This window comes from Pollachius pollachius (assembly GCF_949987615.1).
Source record: "Pollachius pollachius genome assembly, chromosome: 10".
In the NCBI taxonomy this organism is placed as follows: Eukaryota; Metazoa; Chordata; class Actinopteri; order Gadiformes; family Gadidae; genus Pollachius; species Pollachius pollachius.
The window spans coordinates 1458982-1471903 of NC_136943.1; the positions used below are offsets into that span (position 1 = coordinate 1458982).

The following is a 12922-nucleotide window of genomic DNA, read 5'->3' on the forward strand; positions in this document are numbered from 1 at the left end:
TGATACAAGAAATGATAGTGTTCCCATGTAGAGACGCAAAAGAACGCATGGCTATCGGACATTGGACCCGAGGGGCTAACCGCAATCTCCAGCGTATGATGGCCTGCGTCTTCGAAACTTTGAACATTGCCTACTTGAGTGAATCGCAACAAAAACAAAACAACACACGCATCCAGAACTTTTCCACCCTACGAGACATGTAATCCAGTTTGATTCACATTATCTCGAGTCAAATCCAACCCGTCCCCGCTGCTTAATTAGTTTTGACGGCGCTGTGTGTTGAACATGATACCGTCAGGCTCTCAGAAGGAATTAATGAACGCACCTCAGCAGCTATTTATAGGAAAGGTCATTAAAATGCACCAATACCCATGGACACCGATAGGTGCGGCGAGACACCCGGGACACCCGCGCGCCGTGGCAACGGGGCGTGAACAGACATGGAACTCAACCGGCACCGCGTCAGGGACGGCTGTGCGGGCCAATGCACGCCAGGGACGGTAACACACAAAGATGGAGACGGAGGAGCAGGAGCTTGTTGTTAGACATGATGTATTTATGCGGAGGAAAGACGCAGAACTGTACGTGAAATCGGAGAGTAGCGCGACGAAGAGCGCGCCGACGTGTTAACGTGCACGTCCACATGGATGTGTGTGTGTGTGTGTGTGTGTGTGTGTGTGTGTGTGTGTGTGTGTGTGTGTGTGTGATGACAGCTACGCTTGGATGTGTTCTTTGCATCCGGCGCTCTTTGTTTTCGTTTCATTTATGAAGTATGAAGAAGCCTTTTATGTTTCTCGTATAATGTTAGATCATTGTTTATGATTTGGAATAAATGTTTTGTTAACACGGCCAGGCTGGGCGTCATTTATGATGTAAGACACTGTAGTAAAAGAAAAATCATCAATCACCGAACATGTATATAAATATATATATATATATCTTGATCCGGGCTGCTGGTGCCTTTTCATACGCACACAATGGCCGCACTCGCGGTACGATGGTATCGCTTAGCTTAGCGCGAGACAACACTGATCTAATCTGGATGATCAGAAGCCGCTCCATCAAACGGCGTGCAGTAAGGGCGCGTGACGCTCTAACAAGAACGCCGAAACAAACGGGAGAATAAGACGAACAAAGGGAAGCGCAAAAGACCAAAAAACAACACAACAGGAGGAACGCGACAACAGCAGAAAGTGGCAGAGCCATTATCTCTGCACACCCTGACTGGATCAATGACACCCTGATGTAAAATAAAACAACAACAACAACAACCAACAAAAAAACCTGTGTGTAGGAATCACAAAAAAAAAACACAGTGCATACTGACATAAAGTACTGAGTACCTGCCAAGTAAGTGTGCCAAAGTCTCTAATTCTTGTTCCATATTCATCCCCCCCCCCCCCCCCATGCTATGATTGCCCCAGCGCCAGAGCGCCGTGCTGGGAGAGCTAATTAGCAACAAGCCACCTCCACATGCTGGCTCCATCACTGACAGCCCTGCCGTCTTGAGTCAGGCACCGCCCTACCCTCCACCCATACAATCACCGCATCCAGACGAATGTGGATGCAAACAGTTCCTCGATAGACGCAAACACACTCCGACACACACACACACACACACACGCACGGAAAAACAAACACACACAAAGGCGCGCCTGAGCTAGGCTGGCTGGCTGGCGCGCACAAAAAAAAAAAAGAACGACAACAAACACTTTTCATTATACAAGGATCAATCCTCTTCCTGCTCCCCGTAATCACAATTTAATTTCATGCATTTCACATTTTAATTTGTTTATTATTGTACCCCAAGGTGTCATTACTGCGCCCGGACAAAACATGAAAATACAAATAATTGACACATCTGCTGGGTGCGCTATTTTAATCTCCTACAACAGGTAAAATAGGGGAAAGACTTGTCGAGCGAGAGAGTTTTGTATTCTGCCTCTGGATTTAACGCTGCAAAAGTTAATGCGAGATGCAATGTACTATATTTAATCCACGTTTTACTTTTTGTGAATGGTAGCAATACTGTTGCTACTAACGACTGGGTTGTTTGCGGGTGTTAACAATAATTCATTGCCCTGCCTGATGTTATATCATGTTATGTTTTACAAGTATTAACTTCATTGCAATTGATTTCAATTCAAATGAACCCAAAATACTCTGTTAGTGCTTGAAGCTGCATTATCTCTGCTCCTGTTCCATGCCTCCGCACCTTATTGTGCTATCTAATAGCTGCGCTGTTTATCAAGCTAATGTTTCAGAGTTATTTTATTTTTTATTTGAAATTCTATGATTTATTAATCCTTCTGAAGCAAAGAAGCACTCTGAGCGCAGAACACGATGAAAGCCTCGGCACAAATAAAGAGAACAACTGCAACTAGTGATTCAAAAAAATAATATTTCAGCATATCACTGTGCACTGGATGTGTGAACTGCATATTACTATATTACTTAGTGGCGTTAAGACGAAGGTCCACAGACCAGGCAATTCTTCATAACCCGAGTTAATGATTTCAGTTGACCCCCTCCAAAAATCTTTAACCTTGACCGAGACAGAAACAAGATTGGGGAGAAGGATCTCTGCGCTGTCGGCGTTTATTGAGTGCCCTGAGCTGCTTCTCCAAAATATAAGCCAGAGCCTGCTGTTTGAGGTGATTAGAAAGACATTAAAACTCTCGGGCAAAATTGCCGGCTGATTAATGCAGCTAGGTGAGTATCATTGACCCTGGAGGGCAGAATGACTACGGGAGCAGAAGTGTTCTTCATCCTGTCTGAAAGGACCTGACAATTTCTGTTTTGCAGGGGGAAAAAAAGAAGAAGTAGATAAGGAAATAAAAGCATGTCCACAGATATCACGGTTACCGTTAACATTAACATTTAAAACGTGCAGAAAGGACATTGCCACTAGGGAAAGATAGAAAGCACCTGAACCGGACTACAAAGCTAGCTCCTGACAGAAACCAGTTAATGGTGGAGCTAAACATATCAAGGTTATCATACTGTGTTACGGACGCACACACACACACACACACACACACACACACACACACCCACACGCACGCACTGACACGCACACACGCACGCTCAATCCACCCCATCACACACTACCATCAGGGTCTTCAGAACTCCCAGCCGTGCACCCATCCCTTCCCAAACAGTAAGCATCCCGATGGAATCAGGATATAACCTGAATGCTAAGCAGCTGTAGTGTAGCGTCGAGGAGGAAAGTAATTACACACGGTAATATAAAACCGGAGCGCAGATATGAATGAACAACCCTGTGCAACAAACAGAGGCAGCCGTGGTTGTTTTTCATTACGCAGACGCACACTTCGACCGGAGCGGGCTGTTGCAGCGGCGGCGGGCCGGCTTCTCTCTCAGCGGGGGGGGGGGGGGGGGGGTAGGAAGGTCACACACCCTGTAGGGCCCTCGGAGTGATGCGCTGAGGGCCACTGGAACTCGGCACTGGAGGACAGTCTGGAGGAAGTGGAAACCGAGGGCGGGGCCGGCGGCGGTGGCAGGCGGCGCGGTAATCTCCGAGACCTCGGCTCCGACTCCGCCGTCAAGCCCCCGTGAAGGTTTGTTTTGGCAGGATAACAAATTGAACGCGCCACGCTCCGTGGAACACCGGCGGTGGCGCCGGACAAGTTGCAGAGTCGAGAGCCGAAAGTGGCGGGATGGGTGGCTGATAGATAACTTGTAATTATATCATTTGTAATTAGACTCGTTTGTTTACCGCATCAACTCGTTGGACTCTTCAAAGATTAATGATTGTGCAGAAAGATAAACAACAACAGTGTTTGCTGCAAAATCTTGCGGGGGTGGGGGGAAGAAACTAATAGAAACAACCTCCGGAACGCATCGCTGATTCATTTGTAAGCAAGCCGCCATGTTTAACACATACTTCCCCCCAAAAGTTTTCTTCCGCGTTTATTTTCTAGGTTATTTGGGTTTCTGTGTGTGCGTGCGTGCGCGCGCGTGTGTAGGTGTGTGTAGGTGTGAGTGTGTCTGTCAGTGAGTGTGTGTGTGTGTGTAGGTGCAGGTGTGTGCAAGTGTGAGTGTGTGATTGGATGTGTTTGAAGTTGTCAGCATTTTCCTGTGCATTCCTGTGAGCCTATCTTCACTGAAGGGTGTCAAACTCCTCTGAAGTGCACACTGTTTCTTCCTTCAGAAATGAATGACAAGAATCCGGGCAGCCAAGACAGTTAGGCCAACAACACCTTCCCTTTCTTGTGTTCCTCAGTAAAACCCACGTGAGCCAACGACTAAAATACCCTGGAGTGACTGTACAGGTAGAGAACTGCAATCCACAGGGAAGGCCAAAGCTATTTGTTCGCCAAGTACCGAGTTCTAAATCTAAAGACGTATAACATACCGTACTATATACGGACCAAAGTCAATCATGAGCAGCATGTTAATTCCAGTGGCAGGCTAAAGATGTGTGCTATTCTGCGCCATGCTTTCGCTGACCCTCACACAACCTTTTCTGTAGATCACAAGCGCTGCAGGAGCCGACCTGATGATCCACCATCGTGGAGTGATAGTTTAAGGCAGCGCTGACACATCGAGGTCGCCGCGTCTCTCAAGGAAACACCCAGACGCTTAGAAAAGTGTGGACCTCATGTTGATAGCAGAAGCAGAGAGAAACGGTTTTATCGTCAGCGGTACGGCGGAAAATCGCATTTGACGTGACGCAAATTATTTTCCTCTCACCGGTGAACAAGGTCATGTTTGGTTTGAAGTAATAAGAGGCCCGGTTAGCCTTCAAGTGCTAATTTTATTTTTCAGAAAGGTGGTGTCACCGTGTAGCTGGGGCACAAATTATAACCATGTGTCCAAAATGTAAATTTAACAGCAAAACAAAAGTCCTGAAAAGGTTCAATCTTTCACTTACTATTTAGTTACAAATATCAGTTAAAAAATACAAAAAATAATAAAAATCGAGCAAGAAAGAAAACGAAACCTGCTCATCCCAGAATAATAATATGATCATCTTCTAAAGCTTCTCCATCTAACTGAGGAAGAAAGAAAACGATCCTTCCAACGATGAAAAGAAAGAAGAAACCAAAGACTTCGCTCGATACCCGACGACGCCTTCGTCTGCCGGTTGGCCACCTGGGAGACGTCTACCTGTCCTTGGTCGGGACAGGGGGGAGCAGCGGGGGGGCAGAGGTCGCGGGGAGGTGGGATTGCCCTCCCCCCCTCCCACCATCGGCGGCCTCCCTCTCCCTGATGAGCCTATTAGGTAGCCGGGCCCCCCCACCTTGGGGGCCATTTATTTGATTGACCAGAGGGAGAAAGCAGACGTTTCTTTTCCTGTCCGTCAATAATAGTCCAATCAGCCCCCCCCCGAGAGCCAGCCGGCTCAGCCCGACACGTGACGCTGATTCGCCGGCCGAGCGACGCCGCACTCTGCTCCAACACGGCCCTCCCCTGAGGGTGCATTCTGAGTTCATGTGGCATCAGTCCAGAACCGGAAAAAAACTGAAACGCCGACACGGGTACTTTCCGGTCTGAATTAGTTGTTAAGTCTTTTACATTCTTCAGTCCCTGCCAGAGTAACTGCTGTTTTGCTGCATTGAGTTAAGCAACGTCCCCTTAAGAGTGCGTTTGACACGGAGACAGCAGGTGGTTGAGAACTCAGGAGAGGCATTTGTTTTCAACCGAGTGGCCTATTTGTTAAACGTGTACAAGCAGAACTAAAACAACAGCCTTGTTGGACGGGCCTGTAATCGAGGTATCCATTTCAGACTGTAAACCTTCGCAGGGCCTCACTGCAATGTTTCTTCAAGGTTTAACTCAAAGGGAATGCTCTCCATAAAACGACATCCACCCGCTGTGTTGTCCATTAAACATAACAAGGGGTTCCGTTGGCTCTGAGTATGAGAGGGGCCGGCGTCAGAGTAGGGGGATACATTAAGCGGGGATGGTTAACAAGGCTAGCTGGCCTACATCAACACCGTTTTTAAAATCATCCCAAGGCAATTCCCAAGCTGCAGAAAACACAGTTTAGGACATCTGAGACAGAATCTCAAAGTTCCATCACTACATCTACAAGCTCCTCCTCCTGCTGTGTACTTCCTGAAGTATACTATTCATACTTATTTACACTTTTAACCAAACAGACTTCCTTCAGATTGCATCATTTCATTTGAGATACACATCATAAAAGAGTAGGTTGAGCTGGCTCAAAATGTCTAAAGGTGGATTTGACTTGAGTGAACTACTGAAGGCAGCATGTGATCTACAAGTATCATAGCTATGTGTGTGCGTGCGTGTGCGTGCGTGTGCCTGTGCGTCTGTGTGAGTGAGTGAGTGAGCGAGCGTGCGTGCGTGCGTGCGGCCTTTTGTGCGGGCGTGCGTGCATGCATGCGTCCCGTGTCCTACCTTGCAGAGGAAGCTGATGTTGAAGCCGAAGGTCTGGGCGTTGCGGGAGCCGGCGTTCATGTAGTTCCCCACCAGCAGCACCAGCTCCAGCAGCCTGCTGAAGCTCTCGCTCCTCTTCACCTCCTCGCAGGCGAAGGTCACGCTCATGATGTCCGGCCGGATGTTGTTCACCTGCTCCTCGAAGGTCAACTTGAACAGGATGCCGTTGAGGCGGGGCCGCAGCAGCTTCACCGAACTCATCTGAGGACGAGCAACGTGTTAAGACGGATTCACCGCTGTGATACTGATGCAGCAATCACATCGCCAAACATATGTCTGGGGCTGGTGGTAGACGTGCCGGGGTAAAGTGAAGAGAGAAGAGGAAGGGCTCTGGATGCATCAGGGTTCCTGCTGAGAGCTAGAACATATATAAGGAATCAGTGACCAGAGGCAATTCTGCAAAGATCTCTGCATTATCCCACAATGGGATACCTCTACGATCCAGAAGCCTGCCACACAAATGAAGAGTCCTAGAGCCAGGTAAACAAACACACACATGAACACGCACACTCACACTCGCACTCTCACACGCACACACACACAAACTCACACACACACACACGTTTGTGTGGGAGGAGTATGCGTCTGTCTGTGTGTGTCTGTGTACGCACACAACTGTGTGTGTTGGTGTGTTGTTGTTATTTTGCGTGTACACAGACACACACAGACAGACACTCACTCACAGCACCCCTCCCGCCAACCTGAAGTGATGTGTCTTTACACCATGAGACGAGGAAGAAGTCACAGTAAGAGGAGGACTCTGTGACAGGCTGGCAGAGGGAATCTTACACATGGCTTATTTCCCTGGGGACTAAACAGCTCTGCATGCAGGAACGCTTCATCAGTCGGGTCGGGGAGGGGAGGAGTAGGTAATAGCGGCAACAGTGAGATCACAACAAGGAGAAGCTGTCACACCTTGTATCATTAAATTGTTTAAAATTAAAGGGAGATAAGAAAATATGAAAGGGAAAGCCTCCGACAGCTAATGCTAACACTGAGCTGGCTAGCATAGCTGCGGCGGCGTCTTGGAGGCTAATTGAACCACTATTTTGTGATCTGGTGTAATGCGGCACTATGGTTTTAATCGTATTGACGAGCTTCAGAGTTGAATTGTTGTTGTTGTTTTTCTCTGCCTTTCCGCCTTTTTATTGTCGTGCCACTGCCATGTAGCAACAGCGTTCTTATTTAAAGTTACAAACACGAAGGCGCACGACGGGAACAGTGCAGATGGCTCAGCTGAGATGCAACCTGAGACGTTATTATGAAATGTTGTATCAAATATATCCTGCGGCTGTAACTATATATCATATTATTTAATTGCCATGGAAAACATGTTGAGTGTGTTATGTCCTTGTTTGCTGGGAGCCAAACTATTTCAGTTAGAAGGTAGTTATCACGGTTATCCGCTTATGAGACATTTGTTCAACATCGAGTTGACCTCAAACGGTTCGATTGGAAACCGGAAATAGAGTTGGAATGCAGGTGTCGTGTAGAGAACTCCAATATCAGCCTGGACAATCTGTCTAAACATGAACTAACTTATGGGACGTCTGACTTGAGACACATCTGTCGAAACAGGCTACATGCTAAGAGCCAAAGGCTACATGCTAAGAGCCAAAGGCTACATGCTAAGTACTATAGGCTACAAGCTAAGAACGAAAGGCTACATGCTAATGACTAGAGGCTACATGCTAAGAACTAAAGGCTGCATGCTAAGAACTAAAGGCTGCATGCTAAGAAATAAAGGCTACATTTTTAGAAGTAAAGGCTACATGCTAAGAACTAAATGCTGAGTACTAAAGGCTTCATGCTAAGTATGTGTTCATGTGCATACTAAACATCATTCAAGCAGATTGGAAACAAATCTGAGTGCGAACCTGTCATATAAGTCTACAGAGAAAATGTCAAAACAAAACACAAAAGCAGTTTCTGTTCTGTGGGTCTCCATGTTTGTTACACTACTTTATTTCTCAATGCTGGAGTCTCCTGAGACCCCAAACATAACAGACACACTGCAGTGGTTTTATGCTGCAGTGTGTTTTGGGCACAGAGCCTCTTAGGGAAATGGATTTAAAAAATAGATAGAGGAAAGGGGTTGGGGGTGATGCGGTGGCTAAAGAATCGTTCAAGTGTGCATTGAGTGTTCAAGGATGTGTGTGCGCGCACGCGTGCGCGAGCGTGTGTGCATGTGTGCGTGTGCGTGTGTATGTGTGTGTGTGTGTGAGGAGAGTATACCTACCACTATGCCAAACTGCTCAGACTCCACCAGTTCTTCGTATTCTCCCTTTAGTTCAGCCAACGCACTCAGCTGTTTCTGTTCCGGCAGATTCTTTATCAGGTTCTGCAAACGCACACGCACACAAACACACACACACACACACACACACACACACACACACACACACACACACACACACACACACAGGGATGTACACTGTTAGTATATTAAACTTAAACACCTCGAAAGAGCACAATCGACAGGAGAAGAAAGGTGAGATATTACACACTGAAGCCTTATTGAGAACCGCTTTTGAACACTTTTCGTATCCGATGCATCTTAGGTATAGACAGCTTCCTCTCATTCTCCAACAGCCTCATGACTCAAACATGCTGCCGTACCGAGTGACAGCTAATGAACAGTCTCCATTACGTTCACCGCACACGACAGAACTCTTTTGTCAAGTCTTTGATCAGTACACGCATGCCTGCGGAACATCCTCCACACTGTATACACAAGTAAAATATGTAAATGCTCCATTTTGTGGACACGTTCAACCGAGGTGTCTTCCAGCCGGAGCCCACACACACTTAGCATTCATTGAGTGAATGCCACTGTGTAGAAGACTCTCTCCATAGGGTCTCTGCAGGCCGTGCGAGGAAGTGCTCTTGGCCCGGTAAGGTGATGAGTAGGGTCTATAAGAGGAGGCTATAAGCAATGGCTATGATGGTGTAATACAGCCCTGCTTGCTGTGTTTACCTCCCAAAAGGTATACCTCTAATGATTACTGTTCGACCACACACACACACACACACACACACACACACACACACACACACCTCTAATGATAATGTTTCAACCCCCCCCCCCCCAGACACACAACCACACACGCAGACATCCCTCTAATGATTATTGTTCAGCCACACACACACATCACACACACGCCCACCCACACACACACCCACACACACACACACACTCACACACACACTCACGCACACTCACACACACACACACACACACACACACACACACACACCATGTCAGCCTTGAGTGTGTGTGTTACACCACAACAATCACAAGAAGTCTTTAAAGTGATCACTGCAAACCGAAACCGATGCAAGTCTGCATTAGCTGTCTTCGCCTGTCTGGTGAATTTGCACTTTGGATGAACGTGAGGATCCTCTGAGAGGCTCTGGAGGAAGACGTGATGCCGAGGGGATATTGCGGAGGAGATGAATAATGCAAGTGATTGCGTGTGCGTGTGTGTGCGTTCGTCTGTTTGTGTGTGTTTGTGTGTATGTGTGTGTGTGTGCGTGCATGCCTGCGTGTGCGTGTGTGTTTGTGTGTATGTGTGTTTGTGTGTTTGTGTGTGTGTGTGCATGTACGTGTGTGTGTGTGTGTGTGTTTGTGTGTGTGTGTGTGTGTGTGTGTGTGTGTGTGTGTGTGTGTGTGTGTGTGTGTGTGTGTGTGTGTGTGTGTGTGTGTGTGTGTGTGTGTGTGTGTGTGTGTGTGTGTGTGTGTGTGTGCGTGCGTGCGTCTTGCATTCTTTTTGTTTGGGGTGGTTTTAACTAAATGTTGATTATTCATGTAAAGGTCAGATGAGTTAATGAAAGTGTGGAAAACAACTTCCTTCCCCATTCCTGGGCTCTGAGCGAGTGAGGACAGGAGATGCCCTTTCTCTGCTCCTCCTACGTCTCCCCACCCCTCATTACGGCCCAGAATGCATTCTGCTGGACCTGAACACGGCCACACGGCCAGAATGTCCAACAAGAAGCAAAGGGAATAAAGAGGAGGGGAAGTGGGGGCAGGGGGGAGGCAGAGACGCATATAAATCAGCCAGCGCTACTGGGGCCCTGGCTTTGGCCCCAGCAGCCAGTCCGGTCCCCTAATGATGACATCGCTCTGCGGCCCCGAAGGGAATTAGAGGGGAAAAGAGACATAACGCAGGCTTGGCTGGTTTGTGTTTTGGGAGGCGGCCATTAGATCAAGTGTTTGCTTGTTTTTCATCTTGGATGCATGTAGTTCATTAATGTTTCTAATGCATCCCGATTACAGCATGTAATACCACCATGGCTATGAAGGGCTTTGATGGGACGGGGGGGACGACAACAAATAACAGTGAAGCCTTCAATGTTGGGTTGGTCGATAATGTACCAAACACGAGCAGAAGGCGTCGCGATAATTTAGTACAGAGCGAGCGCTTCTGTGCGGTAGTAGGCGATAGTTTTCGTCATCTAAAATATTCCTTTTCATTAAGAACGCAGAACTCGCTTGTTTCAATTGAGACAAAAAGACTGGCGTGTGAAAAGCTGTTGCTTTAGCGCGACGCAAATCAACGTGCTTCTGAGAACCTGAGAGTGGCCGTGTGTCCGCAGAGCGCGTGGTTCTGACAGGAGGGAGCTGGCACGATGCTGGGACACACTGGGAGGCAATGTTTGTAATAACGCCGTTTAAAAGAACGACGTTAGGTAACGCCGTTATTTTTTCAGTAACGGGGTAATCGAACTAATTACTGTTTCCGTCGTTACAACGCTGTTACCGTTACTGTACGTTAAATGCGGTGCGTTACTATAAATTGACTGAATAAACTGCGTAATCCGAACGCACCCCTGGCTCCAAACACGAACTGCTAGTGAGGAGACCGGGTGGGTTAACAACGAGATAAGCGATTATGATTGGCTAAGGCACTCACGTCACGCGCACGCACACACAAAACATTCCATGAAGCGGCAGAAATGGCGAGTCCGGAGCAATCCGATGAAAAGTTGGCATTTTCTGTATTATTCGGCAGATGTTCCACAGCCTTTGCAACCAAGCAAATTAAATTTCAGTTGGAAGTTTATCAGGGCCTTGAATGGGCAGTTTTTTTCAACACATTAAGGCCAAGTGAAATCTGCTCAGAAAAATCCAAATTCTTTGACATATAGCAACTTTATTTTTAAACAGTAACGCAAATACTTACTTACTTTCCCTGGTAACTAGTTACTTTTATTATAGAGCAATTCAGTTACTAACTCAGTTACTTTTTGAAACAAGTAGTGAGCAACTATAACTAATTACTTTTTTAAAGTAACGTTCCCAACACTGCTGGGAGGAAGGGTTTAAGCAGTGGGAGAAGAAAAACACTTCGCGGGGTCCTCTGCGCTTTGTTTGCTGTTCCTATGACAACAAGCCGTGTTCGCTCCTGAGTTAGCGCTTAGCTCGACGTCGTAGCGATAGCTTCATGGTAAACATCCGTGACATGTTTAGCAACAGGCGCAGACGCAAACGTTATGTTGTTGATTCGAGGAAGAAACTGACGCCGGAGACTATAATGTGTATGTTACAACCTATTTTACATAATTACATTTTGGTTCAACAGCTGACAGAAAAAGATGTCACCGCTTTTCTGAAGAGTTCAGGGATGTATTCTTTAAGCTCTCTCCTCATGGGAGACCGTTGAATAAAGGTGATGGTGTGTTGGGCCTTAAGGCTGTCTCGATGCAAAGCGCTAAGAAATGAGGTAAAGCATACATCTGTTCAACACTCCTGGGCTCGGGGAGATAGCGACGGCGCACAAGGGCTCGGATCAGACCGAAACCGTCTTTATTCCAGGACACTTGTAACCAAGAGAGAAGCAGCAGAGAGGGGAAGTGGAACCACACTTTTTTGCCTAATCATCATAGTAATTATTTTGGCAAATCCCATCCCTATGTTTGGCTGGGCTTTCAGAACTGAGAGGCACAATTAGCATTCGTTCAAGGGTTACCTTTCACTTGGATCCTGCACAACAGCATATAATGAGAGGCTTTGGAATTAGCCGTGGTAGCTGGAGCTCTTTTGCTGAACAACTCGATCCAATTAAATGCTAACTGAATAGAATATAGGAAAACATTATCCAAACAAACTATAGTTATCAACAAACAATCCATGTGGGATCTATATCATATCTTTATATATATATATATAATTTACGGTTTTTACGTGCTGTTTTTTTACCACATAGCTCGTCAGAAGCGATATGGCAGAATGGAGATGTTCAGCTGTGCTCTTGTTTTGAAAGACCTGCCTTCCTCCTGGCTAACGCTCCGGGAAAGCCAACACTTTCCTGAAGTTCAGCAGCAGACATGCCAACAGAGGCCTGTGGCTCTTTGGATGCACTGTAGCTGGTGGGTTCTCTGCGGCTCACTGCGTATCATATGGTCTCTGTCTTTCGGTCAAACACCCGCTCACTGGAAGAAGATCTTCAATGTGCTCAATTATTAAAATGGTTTTATTTCACACTGTGGCACC

The 12922-nt window shown here is 46.9% G+C and overlaps 1 protein-coding gene across 1 annotated transcript in view; it reads right to left on the reverse strand.

The window, feature by feature from the left end:
• diaph2 (diaphanous-related formin 2) overlaps positions 1–12922 on the reverse strand; it is a gene marked incomplete at its 3' end in the record, with an annotated part of 344437 nt that overhangs the window by 93462 nt on the left and 238053 nt on the right. Inside the window, exons 22-23 of the mRNA XM_079744815.1 lie at positions 8669–8770; positions 6391–6630 (exon numbers count right to left, since the gene is read on the reverse strand). Coding sequence (XP_079600941.1) covers positions 6391–6630; positions 8669–8770 — 342 coding nt within the window. The remainder of the gene's footprint in view (positions 1–6390; positions 6631–8668; positions 8771–12922) is intronic.